This window comes from Capricornis sumatraensis, chromosome 4, assembly GCF_032405125.1.
Source record: "Capricornis sumatraensis isolate serow.1 chromosome 4, serow.2, whole genome shotgun sequence".
NCBI lineage: Eukaryota > Metazoa > Chordata > Mammalia > Artiodactyla > Bovidae > Capricornis > Capricornis sumatraensis.
In genome coordinates, this window is record NC_091072.1 from 150,946,915 (window position 1) to 150,964,892 (window position 17,978).

General features: G+C 52.2%; 1 protein-coding gene across 1 annotated transcript; it reads left to right on the forward strand.

The window, feature by feature from the left end:
• Positions 1-2,475: 2,475 nt before the first annotated feature.
• On the forward strand, positions 2,476-8,524 carry TEX52 (testis expressed 52). The gene is made up of 3 exons (XM_068971529.1): positions 2,476-3,026; positions 4,087-4,345; positions 8,216-8,524. Exons 1-3 carry the CDS (start codon positions 2,476-2,478, stop codon positions 8,522-8,524), a joined length of 1,119 nt encoding a protein of 372 aa, XP_068827630.1.
• Positions 8,525-17,978: the final 9,454 nt, after the last annotated feature.

Here is a 17,978-nt window from a genome sequence, read left to right on the forward strand (position 1 = left end):
CTTAGATCATTATCCAGAGACTGCCAGAAGAGGGGTAGGATGACGGGGTGGGGGTTCCAGTTTGCTTCTGTTTCTTGCTTTTGGCTCCTGGAGGCGGGAGGGCTACAATGCACGGTTCCTTTGGGGCCCCTCCCTCGAGAGTTCCTTGCGGTGGGTGCCCAGAGGAGCGGGTCTGCCTACCAGGGTGCCTCTCACTGCCCTTCCTTCTCACCAGCCCCCATTTCCAAGTCAGCTTTCCTGCACAAAGAAATCCTGGTAAAGGGGGCTGTTATTATGGGTCAAGAGTTAAGGTGGGAGTGGAGGTACCTGGACCAGAGTGACTGCCCCCACGTACCCAAGAGACGTTTCTCTGATAAGGAGCCTAATCATGCCAGAGAGACACGACAGGAGGTGGAGGCCAGCCAGCCTGCCTGCCTTACCTGGCCTGCCTGCCCACCTTAGCTGGCACCACCGCTTCGTGGAGAGCCGCCCTGGGTCCCTGCTGACCGCGTGCACAGGCCCCGGCTCCAGAACACTACTGTAACTACCTACCCAATAAAGCCCAAGGGCACATGCTGGTCTGTGCATGCTGGTGTCTGGTCCCTGTGGTGTTAGGAGGGGCTGGGAAGGAAACCAGGTGACAGTGAACCTGGTGATGGGGAAGATGCAAGGCCTGGAGCCTACCTGGAGCCCCGGAAGGAGAGTGCAGAGGGCTTCAGCCCGGTCACGCACTCCCCCACCCCACCCTGGTACCTCTTCTAACTCAGCAGTCAGCTGCAGGTCTCCCATGCTGGTCCCTCATAACTGGCCTCTTTTCGGGATCTCTGAACCTGCTGGAGGAATTTGGGCCTTTCAGAGAGAGCTCCCTAAGAAAAAGGCCTACCCAGCAACCCCCCTCCCCCAATGTTAGGGAAGGATGGGCCGTTAAGGGTCCTGGGAGTCAGTGACCCTGCCTTTCTACCCCTGCCTTTCTACCCCTGCCTTCCTAGCAAGAAGTCTGCCCCAAAGCAGCTCCTGTTACAAGTTCTATCCCCCACCCACCTCACCTGAAAGGCAGCCAGGTGGCAAGGGACAGATGAGCCCTCCCAGGGAGGGGTAAGGCTTCCTCCCTGCGTTGCCAGCCAGGAAGCATCGCCATAGCAACCACAGCGGCAAACAATGCTCCCAAGAAAATCTTCCCTACCAAGCTGCCCCTGCTGCCAGAGAGCCCAGAAAAATGCCCAGCCATCTCCAAAGACCATCCAGAGGGCTAGATGACCCATCCCGAGTGAGAGAGACTTTCTTGAAGGTAGGAGGCAAGGACACCTCTGCAGCGGCCTTCTGCGTCCCGCTGGGCAAGAGGCTGTCCCCACCCTGGGATGGGCCTTGCTGTCTCCTGGGCAGCTGAGCTCCTGGCATGTGAACCCACATCCTGTGACCCTGTGAACACAGGGCTCAGAGGAGAGGAGAGATGTCTGATGACGACCTCTCAGACCCTCCCCCCAGGGTGCTGGTGTGGACTTGACTCAATGGACTGGGCCCAAGAAATGGATAAGTTTTTGGAAATAGAAAAGTCCTTGGGGCCAGTGGGAAGGAGAGGCATTTTGGGGAAGCATGGGGGTCCCAAGCAGCACAGCCTGGGGCCCGACTCTACCATCCTTGGAGCTCTTCACCCTCCTGTGCCTTGCTTTTAGCATCTTTGAGATGGAACAATAGCACTTGCTCGAAGGCTGTGAGAGTTACATGAAAGTAAAAGTTGCTCAGTCGTGTCCGACTCTCTTCAGCCCCATGGACTGTAGCTCGCCAGGCTCCTCTGTCCATGGAATTCACCAGGCAAGAATACTGGAGTGGGTTGCCATTTTCCTTCTCCAGGGGATCTTCCCAACACAATTGAACCTGGGTCTCCTATATTGCAGACAGATTCCTTACCATCTGAGCCACGTGGGAAGCCTGTGAGGGTTACATAAGATGTGGATAAGTGTTCAGCAACATGTCAAGTACATCTTTCCTAGTTGATTTCATGGAGAAAGGGGAGGAACCCCATCTGATGCTTCCTGCACTTGCTTGTATCTCAGTGGGGAATGAGGGGAATGCAGCAATCATAGAGAAGCTGGGGAGGGGAGGAGCTGGGACAGAAAAGCCCTGGCCCATCCCCTGGAGAACCATTTCCCTTCCACACTCTGCTTGGAAGCAGCATTTTCTGGAGAGGAGCTCTAGACCCCAGGCAGGAATGGGGACCTAGCATGGGAGGAGGGGTGAAGTCCAAGTGAGGAGTGGGAACATGTCAGTTGAGGAAAGAGGCTGGAATCAAAGCCAAAACCCAATAGATGGAAAGAGAAAGACTGATGAGGTTGCATGCGAATCACACAGAGTGCCACACACTTCGAGGGCAGGGCAGAAACAGTCCCTGGCCAGGCCACTAGGTCCTAATGAGAACCTGAGTCCAGAGGCCGCTGGCAGCTGGTCTTCTCTGGGGAGGAGAGGCAGAGCACCCCAGACTCCCTTGTCTCTCCCCAGATGGTCCACGCCCATGAGACCCTCCCGACCCCCGGCACGTGGGCCCAACGTGAGTTCCTCCTCCCCAGGGAGCCCAAGGAGCTGCCCGGCTTCACACAGCAAGCCTACTACCAGCTGGCCCTGAAGCCACCACCCTACACGGAGATGAAGGCCAAAGTGCGCCAGCGACTGGCCTGCCCCTGGAAGGACACCGCCCAGCACACCTGGGGATTCCACACCTGGCTGGACGTCGGGCGTCTGCCGGCCACCTTCCCCTCCAGGCCCGACAAGCCCTACGACAGCAACGTCTGGCGCTGGCTGACGGACTCCAGGGCCCACAACCGGCCCCCGGCAGAGCCCCCCGTGCCCCCTCCCTCCTGGCTGGGTCAAAACAGCTTCCTGACCTTTATCTCCTGTACTCCGATCTTCCTGGACAGGAACAGAAGGAAACAGGTGATCTTCAGGACGGTGAAGGAACTCCAAGAGGCGGAGAAGCTCAAGCTGAGGAGTGAAGTGAGGGCGCCCCCACTCGACACCCATGGCAACATCCTTCCCCCCAAGGCCTCCAAGAAGTAAGAGGAGCTCCCTTGTCAGGGAGCCCACCTGTGTCCAGGTGACCCCTCCCTCTTCCATTCCTCTTTTTGATGCTTTACCTTCCCTCCTCCCTTGTCCTGAAAACCACACTCTGTCTGAACATAGCTGGAGGGGAGGGGTGGAGGCCAGGGAACCACAGCACGGGAGGGGCTTGATGACTTAAGGGAAGTTTAAGGGATCCAGCTGTGTGCTGTACACCTGCCAGGCCCTGGGGATACAGAGACATGTCACTCAGTCCCTGCCCTCCAGGAGCTTCCAAAAAGCAGGTACCACTGCACATGTGTGGAAACACGGCTCTCAATGCCAGCCCACACCCTCCAAGTATCCAGAGCGTGAGACAGACAGTGGATGTCGCGAGGTCGTCAGTTATCAATAGGAAGAGCCAGAGGCAGAGTGAAAGTATCAGTCGCTCAGTCGTGCCCGACTCTTCGCGACCCCATGAACTGTAGTCCGCCAGGCTCCTCTGTCTGTGGGACTCTCCAGGCAAGAATACTGGAGTGGGTTGCCATGCCCTTCTCCAAGGAATCTTCCTGACCCAGGGATCAAACCTGCAACTCTTAACGCCTCCTGCATTAGCAAGTGGGTTCTTTACCACTGAGCCACCAGGGAAGCCCTGTATTCAACTCTGTTGTGTGAAAAGTGGACTTCCCAAGGCAGAAATGAACACTGCACCTCTGCAGACCAGGGCCAGAGGGCGGTGGGTCAGAGCGGGAAGGTCTTCTGTAATTGTGTTCACCCTGAGGACAAGGAGCACGGCATTGGTGGAGGAGGTGGGAGGGCTTAAAAAATAGCTAGAATCTAAATGATTTCCTTACAGACCACAGGGTGGAAGACTGACCAACCACGTAGCATGATGTCACCAGCCTCACATCAAAACGTACAGGCAGGGTGCAGGTCACTGGGCTTAGGTCCGTGTCCAGGTGGGCAGAGAGCTGGAAGGGGTCCCCATGGGCTGATGGCTGAAAACATCACCTCCCCAACCCTGTCCCCTGAGTCTCCCTTTTGACCTCTGTCCTCTCCACACCTTTCCCCCAACAGGTACTGGCACTTCTCAGCTGGTGGAAGGTATCAGCCTGGGGGCCTCCAGCTCATGCCCAACCCTCTTCCCAATGATCTGGCCAGGAGCTGGCCCTGCCCAAACCCGCTGCCTCACTACCGGGAGCAGGCGGCTAGGCTGGCCTTGCTGCCCAGCGCACCTCTGGGCCAGGACCTGGTGAAGAACTACCAAACCCTGCTGGAGAGCCGGGTGGCCTTGCCCCTCCATTGTCTCTACAGGGCCCGTTCCGGCAGGACCTCAGTGAGGAGACCTGGGCACCTGTAGGAGTGGCACGATGGTGGGCACACAGAAGCCCCCAGCTGTGGCTCTCCACCCGAGGACCTTCAGCAGGAAGTCTCAGGGGCCAAAGGACTCAGGCTTGTGCAGACAGCCTCTCCACCACCCTCCCCAGCCTCACCTGTACCCCGGCTTCTGGAGACTCTACTGAGATTCTAATCTGTTCTGTCTTCCTTGGAGCGACCGCTCAAGGCAGGTGGGAGGACTGGGGAGAGCAGAGGAGGATCCAGTTCCTGGCGAGAAGCGGTGTGTGCCTGTGTGTGTGTGCGTCTGTGCCTGTGTGTGTGTGTGTGTGTGTGTCCATATGTCTGTCCATGTGTCTGTGTGCATATGTCCATGTGTCTGTGTTTCTGTTTGTGACTGTGTCTGTGTGTCCATGTGTCTATGTCTGTGTGTGTGTGTCTGTGTCTGTATGTGTATGTCTGTGTCTGTGTACGTGTCTGTGTGTCTGTGTGTGTCTGTGTGTCTGTGTGTCTGTGTGTCTGTCTGTGGTTCTGTGTGTGACTGTGTCTGTATGTCTGTCTGTGTCTGTGTGTGTGTCTGTGTGTGTCTGTGTCTGTGTGTATCTATGTGTGTGTCTAAGTGTGTGTCTGTGTGTGTATGTCTGTGTTTCTGTTTGTGTGTATATGTCTATGTGTGTGTCTGTGTCTGTATGTCTGTGTCCGTGTGTGTGTGTCTGTGTGTCTGTCTGTGGTTCTGTGTATGACTGTGTCTGTATGTCTGTCTGTATCTGTATGTGTGTCTGTGTCTGTGTGTGTCTGTGTGTGTCTATGTGTGTGTCTAAGTGTGTGTGTCTGTGTGTGTCTGTATCTGTGTGTCTGTGTCTGTATGTCTGTGTGTGTGTCTATGTCTGTGTGTCTGTGTCTGTGTGTATGTCTATGTGTCTGTGTATGTCTATGTGTCTGTGTGTGTGTGTGTCTGTGTCTGTGTGTGTGTGTCTCTGTGTGTGTTTGCATGTGTGTCTGTGTATGTGTGTGTCTATGTGTCTGTGTGTGTATGTCTTTGTATATATCTCTGTGTGTTTGTGTGTGTATCTGTGTGTGTCTGTGTCTCTGTATGTATATCTCTGTGTGTTTGTGTGTTGTGTATGTCTGTGTGTATCCATGTGTGCTTGTGTGTCCTGTATGTGTGTGTACATGTGTGTGGTGTGGGGAGAGCATGTGGATTATGAGTTACCTCCACTCTCACAGCCCATTTGGAGCAAGACTGGGATTGGTCAGGACACAGGAAGCTTCTTAGGCAAAAACAACCTCTATCTCAGCCTTCCCTGGACCATCTGAAGTCTGGACAGAACCCAGAAGGCACCCTGCTGGCTTGTGGGTCCCGCACAGAGTTTGGGGGAGCAGAGGTCAGGCCAAGGCTGTTCTGGAGGAAGGAGAATTGGGTCTGAAGAAGGCTGACCAGGCCTCGGCAGAAGGACAGGAACAAAGTGGAGATTTAAGGTAAAAGTGGGAGCAGTTCCTCTAGAGCCACACCTTAGGGCCCATGCTCACCCCAGGGCCTCAGGTTTCCCACTGGAGGTGGAGGGAGGAAGGCAGAGACAAGGGACCTCAAGCGGAGGCAGGCAAAGTGCATGGGTCAGAAAGGTGCTGACCGGCTGGGTGGAGAGTGGGCAGGAGGGGCTAGAGGGGGAGAAGCTGCACCAGGGGCCCACCTCCCCTCCCCTCACCCACGTTACACCCCCACGTCAGTGACCTTCCCCAGCTGGTTTCTCTTGGCTTCTCTGCCCCCTGCCCTCTTTGCCCACTTGTCTCGAGCCTGTGGGAATCAGGAGGCACCTGGGAATCAAATATCACCAGGGTTCCAGCCCTGGTCTAGCCGCTCACCAGACGAGCGCCCTCTGAGAGGGTCCTTGTTCCCCCCAGGCTCTCAGCTTCCTTCTCTGCACAGTGGGAACCACTAGGGCAAAAATAAGTGGAATGGGGCTTCCCTGGTGACTCAGTGGTTAAGAATCTGCCTGTCAAGGCAGGAGACACAGGTTTGATCCCTGGTCCGGGGAGATCCCACATGTCTCAGAGCAACTAAGCTTGTGTGCCACAATCACTGAGCTGTGCTCTAGAGCCCGGGAACTGCAACTACTGAGGCCCACGTGCCACATACTGACGCCTATGGGCCCTGGAGCCTGTGTTCTGCAATAAGAGAAGCCACTGTAATGAGAAGTCAGCACACTGCAACTAGGGAGCGACCCCCACTCACCACAGCCAGAGAGAACCATGCAGCAACGAAAACCCAGCACAGCCAAAAATAAATATAAATAAATAACTTTTAAAATAGATTAAAGAAATAAGTGGAATAAATAAAAGAAACAAGTGACAGACCTGCAAAGTGACCTCCATACCTGCAACTGTCCATCATTACCTATAGAATCAAAGAAATAAAAGAATGGAAGATGATTCAGCCCAAGGCGTCAAGTACTGACACAGGCAACAGTGTGGATGAACTTTGAACCCTGAGTGGGAGACACCAGGCACAGAAGGGAGCATACCACTCAATTCAATTTCTAGAAAGTGTCCAGAATAGGCAGTTCCTTAGAGACAAAGATGAATCAGTGGGGCCAGGTGCTGGGGAGGGTGCTGAGTGCTTCACGGGTGTGGGGTTTTCTCTCGGGGGATGAGGATGTTTTGGGACTACACAGATGCGCTGGCTGCACGAGGCAAATGAATGAGATGCCTCTGGATGATAAACTTTAAGGTGGTCCATGTCATGTGAAAGTCATCTCCGTTAGAAAGAACTATAATAAAGAGGATGTGTATAGAACATTTCCAAAGTTCCTTCCAGTTCCAAATCGACAATTCTATACCACGGTCCTTCTCCTGGCAGCCTTTCCCCCATGGTGTGGGGTCGGTGGGGAGGCCCGGAGCCAGGGGGTGAAGGAGAGTGCCCCAGGGCAGTGTGGGGCTCAGGGATGGGCCTGTTCTCCTCGCTCTGTATTAAGAATGGGAGCCAGAAGAGGAGGCCCCTTCCTTGCCTTTGATCCCGACATGTCAGAGGAGGTCGGGCTCTGGGAAACAAGGGTTTGGATGGAAAGCTGAGGCCCAGGGAGAGGTGACTGGCTCCAAGCCACACAGTCAGGCGGTCCCTGCCCTCCTGGTGCACCCTGGGCTCCAGGGCCCTGTGGTCATCCTGCTTCTCGGGCCACTTGCCCATCAGGCCTGAGTTTTGTCACCCCAGCAAGAGAAGCCCAGGGGACACTTAGAGGGTTAATGTGAAGTTTTAGGGGGATGGGAGAGAGGAGAAAACCTCATTCTCTCTGGCCAGAAGCTGAAGCCCGGGGAGCAGAGGCGTAAGGAGCGTTTCACAGATGCCTGCCTTACAGACCCAGCCCCCTTCTCCCAAGGCAGGCTGCCGGCCTCCCTCAGGACCACCACTCCAGCCTCCACCCTCCTGCTCTGCTCTCTGAATAGCGGCCTCTTTCCTGCCGGCGGCGCTGTTGGGCCCTCTGGTCCTCACAAGTGAGAGATGCAGAGGCCAGGCTTCTGGAATTCCTGAGTCCCACTGGGCCATGGGGCTCCACAGGTCCTCCTGGTTCTAAGGATTCTTCAAAGCCATCCTCAGCCCAACCAGCCCACAATCACAGGCATCACCCCTGCCCTGGCCCTCCCACATCCACTCGCAGATGTGGAGTCCTCCAAAGCCTCTGGGGGTGATGACCCTGGTGCCTGGGCCCACCTTAAGGACCTCCTCTCCAGAGGCAGGGTTGGAGCCTGCCTGCCCGCATCCTGCACCCCTCCCCAGGACACCCTGTGCTCTGCTGGGTGCCACCAGCTTCAGGACACGAATGGATCCCAGCACAGAGGCTCAGAGCCACTCCTGGGTCCTCCCTCCCCTCCGCAGCCTCCCTCTCCTTTGGCCAGGTTCTGGCTCATAAGTGGGCGGCTGGGGCATGAAGCAGGGCTGGGGCCTGTGAGGCTGGAAGCTGGGGAGCTGAGGGCCCCTTGGGGAGTCTTGGGGCATCCAACAGTGACCTTCAGTCTTCATCTCAACCGCCTGGCTGCAGAGCTGACCTCTGTCATTGCCATGCCTCAAAATGCCCCAACACTGCTCTGGGATGCCAAGTCAGAGCCACCATCCTCTGCCCAGGCCATCCAGACCCATTCCTGGCCTCCTGAGATGCACTGGCCTCTCGTCTCCATCCTCCGATGACCTGCTTGCTCAAGCCCTTCACCGTCCTGCGTCTCGTCCTCCTCCAAGCTTCTCCTGGTTCAGGCTGTCCCCTGAACCACACCACTTTCTCTTCTCATTACCTGGGATAACTCATTGCTATAGCCTGCTTGTCGTTATATCTAGTGGTTTCCGTGGCTCTTCATAGACTTGCCCATCTCAGGTGAATCTCCAGCGACACACACTCTGCACGTTCCCAAAGGCCCCCCTGGAAGAAAGCTGCTGCCTCTCAATATAGTACAGATTCCAAGGCAGAGTTAGGACACGTGGTTTCCCCCTGCCCAGCATCGCTTCCCCTGGTCGGTCACTGAGCACTGGCATAAGACACCGCGACAGGCTCCCTGGGCAGTAATCAGTGGCTTCTTTAGCAGGAGTATCACTATAGCAACATCTGCCACCCCGGGCAGGTCCAAAGCTTAGGCAAGGAGAAAGAGGAGATGGAGGGAAACGGAAGCAGGAAAGGAAGTCATTAAACACAAGACGGGCACGCGGGGCTTGGGGGCAGACGGGCTGAGCCCAGAGGGAAGGCAAAGCGGGATTCCAAGCCCCCTCTTCACCCTTGCCAGGCACGGGATGTCCAAGATGTTCAAGGGGAGGTGGACATCTTTGCCAGATTCCCTGAGGGCACTTGCAGGATCCATATTGGAGTGCAGAGCCCAGGGAGAGGGGCAGTTAGAGTCCCATGGTGCCAGGGAAAGGGGGTCTGGAGTGACCGCCGATGGCCATGAGCAGATTCTGCAACTGGAAAGAGCGGGTGGGATGCCCAGCAAGCTGGTGTCCCAGCACCTGAGTCCTCGGTAAGAGTGGCACGGTTCCTCCTGGGTCCTGGAGTCCTGCCAGACAATTCAGTTAGCAGACTGTGTGTAAAAATGTTATTGGAAGGTGTGTGGGGTCCAGCTACTTGCCGCTCAAAAGCCACTTAACGGGCCAGGCTGGTGGGAAGGATGCCTGCAACTAGGGGGTGGAGTTGGGAGAACGGAAGTCTTTCCAAAGGCCTATTCCCCCAACCACTGGCCATCAGTGGGGCAAGAGCTTTTATAGACAGAGGGAGGGGGCTCCGTGCAGAAACATCACAGTCACCTTTGACCATCATCTTGAAATTGGTCGTCGGTGGTCTGACTGGCGTCATCTTCATTGTTTTTGGTACAGTTAAGCTTCAGTTCCCGAGTCGGTTTGTTTCCATTTCTTTGAGGCCAGTTCTCAGAACTGTGGCAACTCAAATCATGGGTGCAGTCTGGTTATCATGTACTTAAATTTTTCCACCTGGGGTTTCAGTATCCATAAAGCAGCTCGTACGATATGGCTCAGAATATTATCCATAGCCCTTGAGAAGGAACTAGAGGTCCTTGACTATGCTTAATGACTACATTATTTCTCCTTTGACTGTTTTCCTTTGTTTCCACATTTCTCATTTCTCTGGTTAAACTTATTCTTTGACTAAAGTTTGCCATAGATAAAAGGCAAGCAAAGGACTTGGGGTTGGGTGGGGGTGGGGTGGGGCAGCAAGGACAATAGGGAGAGAGAAGGGACCAAAAAAAAGAAAAAGACTCTGCCCTTATAAAGGCTAGTATCTGGTGGGAAGATGGACAGGCAACAATTTTAAATAGTGTGAGAAATAAGGTAAGAGATGCTTGATCCAGCTGTGCTGTGAGAGCAGAGGGGAGAAACCTCTAGGTCAGAGCCTGTATGCGTGTGTGTGTGTGTGTGTGTGTGTGTGTGTGTGTGTATGTACAGGAGCGCTCACATGAAGATGAATGTCACCTCCCAAACAGCAGAAGGACTCTGTGTGTTGGACAGGAGTTGCAAGCTTTCCGTGAACCAGCCCACATCACCCTCCCAACACGATGAGGAAGGACCCACAGGGTCCCCATTTTAGAGATGAGTAAACCCAGGCCCTCAAATCCTAGCCAGTTTGCCGTTGTGCCTCTTGCTCAAACTTCACAGCCGTTCTCCAGATGACACGTTAGCTCAGTTTTACAGATGAGGACGTGACTCTGAAAGACGAAGCGCTTCACCCAAAGTCAATCACCCAACTGGTGAATGAGCTGGGAAACATGACCAAGTTTGTCTGAGTGCCACGTCCCAGGCTCAATCTGCTTTCATCAGTAGAGACAAGCGTTCTGCCTTTCTGTGCCTTGCTTTTGTTGTCATTCTTGTTATGTTTTGGGTTTCTGTTTGCACTGCGAGGCTAACAAGATCTCCATTCCCTGACCAGGGACTGAGCCCAGGCTTCGGCAGTGAAAGCCCAGAATTCTAACCAGTGGGCCACCAGGGAACTCCTTATACCTTGTTTTTTGTCATCTAGGAAACACGAGGAAAGTATCTTAGCCTGGAGTGTAAACAGGGGTCCTAGACTGGTGGCCTTTGGAATATCTCCCTTTTGGGGGTGAAAATTGTTGTTGTTTAGTTACTCAGTCATGTCCAACTCTTTGCCAGCCCATGGACAGGCTTTGTCCTTCACTATCTCCAGGAATTTGTTCAAACTTAGGTCCACTGAGTCGGTGATGCTGTCTAACCATCTCACCCTCTGCCGCCCCCTTCTCTTCTTGCCCTCAGTCTTTCCCAGCATCAGGATCTTTTCCAATGAGTCGGCTTTTCACATTAGGTGGCCAAAGTATTAGAGCTTCAGCCTCAGCATCAATCCTTCCAATGAATGTTCAGGGTTGATTTCCTTTAGGACTGACTGGTTTGATCTCCAGGAGGTAGGAAGAAAAATTTCAAAACTGGCCCAGCCTCCTGGGACCCTTGCTGGACAGGAGAATTCTGGAAAAAGCGTCATGCCTGTCTTGAGCAGATCTGATAGGGCCGGAGGAGAAAGCCTGAAATAGACCTGGCTGCCCTCACCCTCCACAGACCCGAGGGAGCTGTTTGTCCAGCTCTGAATAACCATTCTAAGGAGGATGTCCTGGGAATTTCCTTATGTGGCAGGGCGTTTGACTAGATGACTTCACAATGCCAGATGGACTCTCCCCCACCTCCATCTCTAACCTCGGCGATAAGAAACAGCACTACTCAGATTCTTCTTAAACAGAAAGTTAAAGACATCAAAGGCTATCACAAGGGAGGTGGGAACCGGTTCATCTCCATGTCTACTGAGGCCTGGACAAGAGAGCGGGGATTTTCAAAACAGCTACAGAGATTTCCAGGTGGCTCAGACGATAAAGAGTCTGCCCACGATGTGGGAGGCCTGGGTTCAATCCCTGAGTCGGGAAAACCCCCTGGAAAAGGAAGTGACAATGGCATCCAGGATTCTTGCCTGGAGAATCCCACGAATGGAGGACTCTGGCGGGCTACAGTCCATGAGGTCTCAAAGAGACGGACATGACTGAGTGACTAAGCACAGCACAGAGGACGCTAGTAGTAAAGAACCTGCCTACCAATGCCAATGCCGGGGCAATAGAGACTCGAGGTCAATCCCTGGGTCAAGCAGATCTCATGGAGAAGGAAATGGCAACCCACCCCAGAATTCTTGCCTGGAAAACCCCATGAACAGAGGAGCCTGGCGGGCTACAGTCCATGGGATCATAAAGAATCATTCACTTTCTTCACAGGGATTTAGACACAAGAGCTTTCTGATAAGGTGAAGAAAGGCTGGAGTGGATTATGCCAGGTTCCAGGAAACAAGCTGTGAATCTCTTTAGACCTGTGACGTCTTGCAGAAACGTAAAGGAGCCACATGTGAAAGGGAAGCCACTCAGTCGCGTCCCACTCTCTGCGACCCCGTGCACTGTCGCCCACCAGGCTCCTCAGTCCATGGGATTTTCCAGGCAAGAGTACTGGAGTGGGTTGCCATTTCCTCCTCCAGGGGATCTTCCCAACCCAGGGATTGAACCCTGGTCTCCCACATTGGAGGCAGACGCTTTAACCTCTGAGCCGCCACATATACAACTTAAAATTTCTTAGCTGCCATATTTAAAAAGAAAAAAGAAACAAGTGACGATAATTTTTATAACATATTTTATTGAACCCAACAGATCCAAAATACCATCAATAGAAAGTAATGTAGGGACTTCCCCGGTGGTCCCGTGGTTAAGACTTCACCTTCCAATGCAGAGGGAGTGGGTTTAATCCCTGGTTGAGGAACTAAAATCCCACCTGCCCTGCGGACAAAAACTCAAGATGTGTAACAGAAGCAATGCTATAACAAATTCAATGGAGACTTTTAAAATGGTCCGTATCAAAAATATATTTGTTTAAAAAGTAATGTAATTTGCATTTTTAAAATAATGAGATAATTTTTATTCATGAGATATTGCACATTGTGTTTGGTATTGTCTTCAACCCCCAGCGTGTATTTTACACTTACAGCGTGTCTCAGTTCAGACTGGTCGCATCGCTGCTGCTCAGCAACCACGTGTGGGCATGACCATGCGTCAGTCAGCACAAGTCTAAAATCACTAGTGACGGGCACCCCATGGAGACACAAGGTGTAGTCTGGTTTTACCTGCAGGCAGAAAGTTCTCCAGAAGTCCCGAGAGTCTGTGAGGGTGAAGACCCAGAGAGCGGTACCTCCTAGCGCCTCTTAGCCTTCCTTGTTGCCGGAAACACAAGATCGATCACCACCCGCAGTTCTGAGAACCCGCTGGGCAGGGCTTTGTGTGCCCTTTTGGCAGAGGGAACCCTGATCCCGAGGGTCTGTCAGGTCCAGGGTCAGTGACTTGTTGAGCACTGTGGGTTAACGCTGCCCAGGAGAACTGGGAGACTGGGATTGACCTACACACACTGTTGACGCATAATGTATAAAACAGATAGCTAATGAGAACTGAGTACAGCACAGGGCACTCAGTGCTCCGCGGTGACCTACATGGGTAGGAAACCCAAAACAGAGGGATAGATGTAGACTTATGGCTGATTTACTTTGTTGTACAGCAGAAACTAAGACAACATTATAAAGTAATTATCCCCCAGTTAATTAAAAAGACAAAAACACCGCTTGGGAGAGCGAGGAAATATTCCGTGCTGGCCTCCTGGTTGTTCTCTCCACATCTTGCTGGTGTGAGTGACTGGTCAACAGATGGGGGTGCCAGGCCAGGTTGGAGGTCTACCGCATCTAGGGTGTGGTGTGGGGGCATCAGCCCAGGCCAGTCTGGCCCATGTTATCCCCAGCTGCAGCGCCTCTGCCAGGTACCATACGGCCCGCTTCCTCCCCGCGCTCATCTCCGCACGATGTCATCTGCCCCTACGCTCATCCCTCCCTCTCCTCTGCCCTGGTGTATCCTCCAGCACCCGGCCCTCCCCGGCACCATCCGTGAAGTTGTCTGTAGTCTGCCTTCCTCATCAGGATGCAAGCTGTATGGAAGCAGGGCTGCATCTGGCTCACCACTGTGCCTCCAGGGTCTCGCTCAGTGTCTGACACACAGTGTTGCTGTTCAGCCGCTCAGTCGTGTCCAGTTCTTTGCGACCCCATGGACACACCAGGCACACCAGGCTCCCCTGTCCTTTACTGTCTCCCGGAGTTTGTTCAAACTCATGTTCATTGAGTCGGTGATGCCATCCAACCATCTCATCCTCTGTTGTCCCCTTCTCCTCTTGTCCTCTTGCCCTCAACCTTTCCCAGTCTCAGAGTCTTTTTCAATGAGTCAGTTCTTCGCATCAGGTGGCCAAAGTTCTTCAGCTTCAGCAACGTGGGGCAAAAGACAAATTTACAAAGGAAGAAGTCAAGGGACGCAAAAAGCAAGAGTCTCCTTACCCCCGAGCCTGTGGGACCATGAAACAGCGAGAGAGCCAGTATTAATTTAAGTCACAGACACAGGGACCAGCTGGACCCCTTCTGCAGCCACATTCCAGAGAATGGTATTTCCTGAGCACGACTGGTTCCCAGGCCTCGTCAGACCCACTGGGAAAGAGGTGACACTGTCCCCAACCTCTCCCCGTTGAAACTGCAAACACCCGAGTCCCCCATCTTCTTTTCTATTTTCTAAAAATATTTATCTATTTGGCTGTGCCAGGTCTTAGCTGAGGCATGAGAATTCTTAGTTGTGGCATGTGGGATCTAGTTCTCTGATCAGGGATCAAACCTGGGCCCCAACCCTTGGGAGCTCAGAGTCTTAGCTACAGATGACCAGGAAAGTCCCCCAGCCCCCACCAAGTCCCCCCTCTACACCACAGGAGCTTGCACTGTCCTGTGGGATGCAGACACATGCTGGGACACCCATCCAGGCTGTCAGCCCAGCCTGAGGCAACATGGCTAAGCCCCCGAGTGTCCCCTCATTCTTAACCATTGACTGTGGCACCCCTCCAAAGAATGTATTAATAAAGGACTCTTGAAGACATTGAAGACTTCTCAGACCTAAGGAATGGATGGCTGAGAATGAGGTCGGGGGAAATACCTGTCAACGTGGGCCTGCTGAGCATCATTATATACAGAGTCCATGTGCACGGTTAATCCCGCTATAACAACCAGGGACCCCCGTACATGCCATGGGAGCCTCTTCAACCTCTATGCCCAGCTAGTATGGGGGTAATGGGTATCCAGGCATGGGAGTGGAAGGGAGCTGGAATATTCCACTGAAACTGAGGCCAGGATGTGGGGGCTGAGCTGGGTAAGTGGAATCACACCAGTGTTTGGTTTTCAGTCCACACTCGCCATCTCCCTCATGCTTTGGCTTTGGCCCGCAGGGACCAAGCAGGACTCAGAAGACAGGCAGGAGGCTTTGAGTCCAGGCTGTGCCCCTCACCTCAGTACCTGACCTTGAGTAAGTTTTCTGAGTCTTGGTATACTCGCTTCCTGGGGCTGCCTTAGGAAGCCACCACCTAACAAAACCCTGCAACCTGGGTGGCTTCAACAGCACAAATGTGTTGTCCCGCTGTCCCGGGGAAGCTGGAAGCCCAAGGTCAAGGTGTGGGCAGGACTGTTGCCTCCTGAGCGCAGTGAGGCAGGATTTGCTCCAGGCCTCTCTCCCGGCTACTGGTGGTTTGCTGGCGACCTCTGACCTTTCTTGCCTTGAGACACACCACCCCACCCTCAGCCTTCATGCTCACATGGTATTCTTCCCAAGCGCAGATCTCTAGGGGTCCAAATTTCCCCTTTGAAAAAGAACACTATTTGAGCTATTTCAAATCCTAAAAGACGATGCTATTAAAGTGCTGCACTCAATATGACAGCAAATTTGGAAAACTCAGCAGTGGCCACAGTACTGGAAAAGGTCAGTTTTAATTCCAACCCCAAAGAAAGGCAATGCCAAAGAATGTTTAAACTACCACACAATTGCACTTATCTCACATTCTAGCAAATTAATGCTCAAAATTCTCCAAGCTAGGCTTCAACAGTGAACTTCCAGATATTCAAGCTGGATTTAGAAAAAGCAGAGGAACCAGAGATCAAATTGCCAACATCTGTTGGATCACTAAAAAAGCAAGAAAGTCCCAAAAAAACATCTGCTTTATTGACTATGCCAAAGCCTTTGACTGTGTGGATCACAGCAAACTGTGGGAAATTCTTAAAGAGATTGGAATACCAGACCACCTGACTTGCCTCCTGAGAAACCTGTATGCATGTCAAGAAGCAACAGTTAGAACTGGACATGGAACAACAGACTGGTATATTTTCACCCTGCTTATTAAACTTCTATGCAGAGTATATCATGTGAAATGCTGCCAGGAGAAATATCAATAACCTCAGATACACAGATCCCACCACCCTATGTCAGAAAATGAAGAAGAACTAAAGAGCCTCTTGATGAAAGTGAAAGAGAAGAGTGAAAACGTTGGCTTAGAACTCAACATTCAGAAAACTAAGACCATGGCATCTGGTCCCATCATTTCACGGCAAATAGATGGGGAAACAGTGTAAACAATGACAGACTTTATTTTCTTGGGCTTCAAAACCACTGCAGATGGTGACTGAAGCTATGAAATTAAAAGACACTTACTCCTTGGAAGAAAAGCTATGACCAACCTAGACAGCATATTAAAAAGCAGAGACATTACTTTGCCAACAAAGGTCAGTTTAGTCAAAGCTATGGTTTTTCCAGTAGTCATGTATGGATGTGAGAGTTAGACTATAAAGAGAGCTGAGCACTGAAGAATTGATGCTTTTGAACTGTGGTGTTGGAGAAGACTCTTGAAAGTTCCTTGGACTGCAAGGTAATCAAACCAGTCAATCCTAAAGAAAATCAGTCCTGAATATTCAATGGAAGGAATGATGCTGAAGCTGAAGCTCCAGTACTTTGGCCACCTGATGTGAAGAACTGAGTCACTAGAAAAGAGTCTGATGCTGGGAAAGACTGAAGGCAGGAGGAGAAGGGGATGACAGAGGATGAGGTGACTGGATGGCATCACTGACTCAATGGACATGAGTTTGAGCAAATCCCGGGAGATAGTTAAGGACAGGGAAGCCTGGCATGCTGCAGTCCATGGGGTCACAAAGAGTCAGACATGACAGAGTGACTGAATTGACTGACTAAAGAAGGACACAGCCCATATACACAGTGGAATATTACTCAGCCATAAAAAGTAATGGATTTGAATCAGTTGTAGTAACGTGGATGAACCTAGAACCTGATATACAGAGTGAATTGAGTCAGAAAGAGAAAAATGAGTATCATATCTATGCATATGTATGGGATTTAGAAAAATGATATTGATAAACCTATTTGCCTCAGAGAAGGCAATGGCACCCCATTCCAGTACTCTTGCCTGGAAAATCCCATGGATGGGGGAGCTTGGTAGGCTGCAGTCTATGGGGTCGCTAAGTCAGACATGCCTGAGCGACTTCACTTTCACTTTTCACTTTCATGCATTGGACAAGGAAATGGCAACCCACTCCAGAGTTCTTGCCTTGAGGATCGCAGGGAGCCTGGTGGATTGCCGTCTCTGGGGTCACACAGAGTCGGACACAACTGAAGTGACTTATCAAAACCTATTTGGAGGGCAGGAATAGAGACAGACAAAGAGAACAGAGTTGTGGACACAGTGGGGTAAAGAGAGGGTGGGCTGAACTGAGAGAGTAGCATGGAAACATATACGCTAGCATGTGTGAAATAGACAGCCAGTGGGAATTTGGTGTATGATGCAGGGAGCTCAAATCAGGTGCCTTACGACAAACTAGAGGGGTGGGAGGGAGGTTCAAGAGGGAAGGGACATATGTTTCTTGGTTCATAGAATACCTGTGCTCATGTATACCTGTGGCTGGTTCATGTTGATGTATGGCAGAAACCAACACAACACGGTAAAGCAAGGATTACAGTTAAAAACAAATTTTAAAAAGGAAGGACACAGTCATACTGGGTTAGGGTCACCCTGATGACCTCATCTTAAATTGACTATCTCTGTAAAGATCCTATCTCTAAATAAGGTTACATTCAGAGGTCCTAGGGGTTGTGTGCGTGCCTGCATTTTAAGTCACTTAGTCATGTTCAACTTTTCGCGATCCTATGGACTGTAGCCCACCAGGCTCCTCTGTCCACGGGATTCTCCAGGCAAGAATACTGGAGTG

Coding starts and splice junctions, on each gene's coding strand:
- TEX52 (XM_068971529.1), top strand. CDS start 2,476: ATGGTCCACGCCCATGAGACCCTCCCGACCCCCGGCACGTGGGCCCAA. Junction 3,027..4,086: donor CCCCCCAAGGCCTCCAAGAA/GTAAGAGGAGCT, acceptor TTCCCCCAACAG/GTACTGGCACTTCTCAGCTG. Junction 4,346..8,215: donor CCCGTTCCGGCAGGACCTCA/GTGAGGAGACCT, acceptor TCCCCTCCGCAG/CCTCCCTCTCCTTTGGCCAG.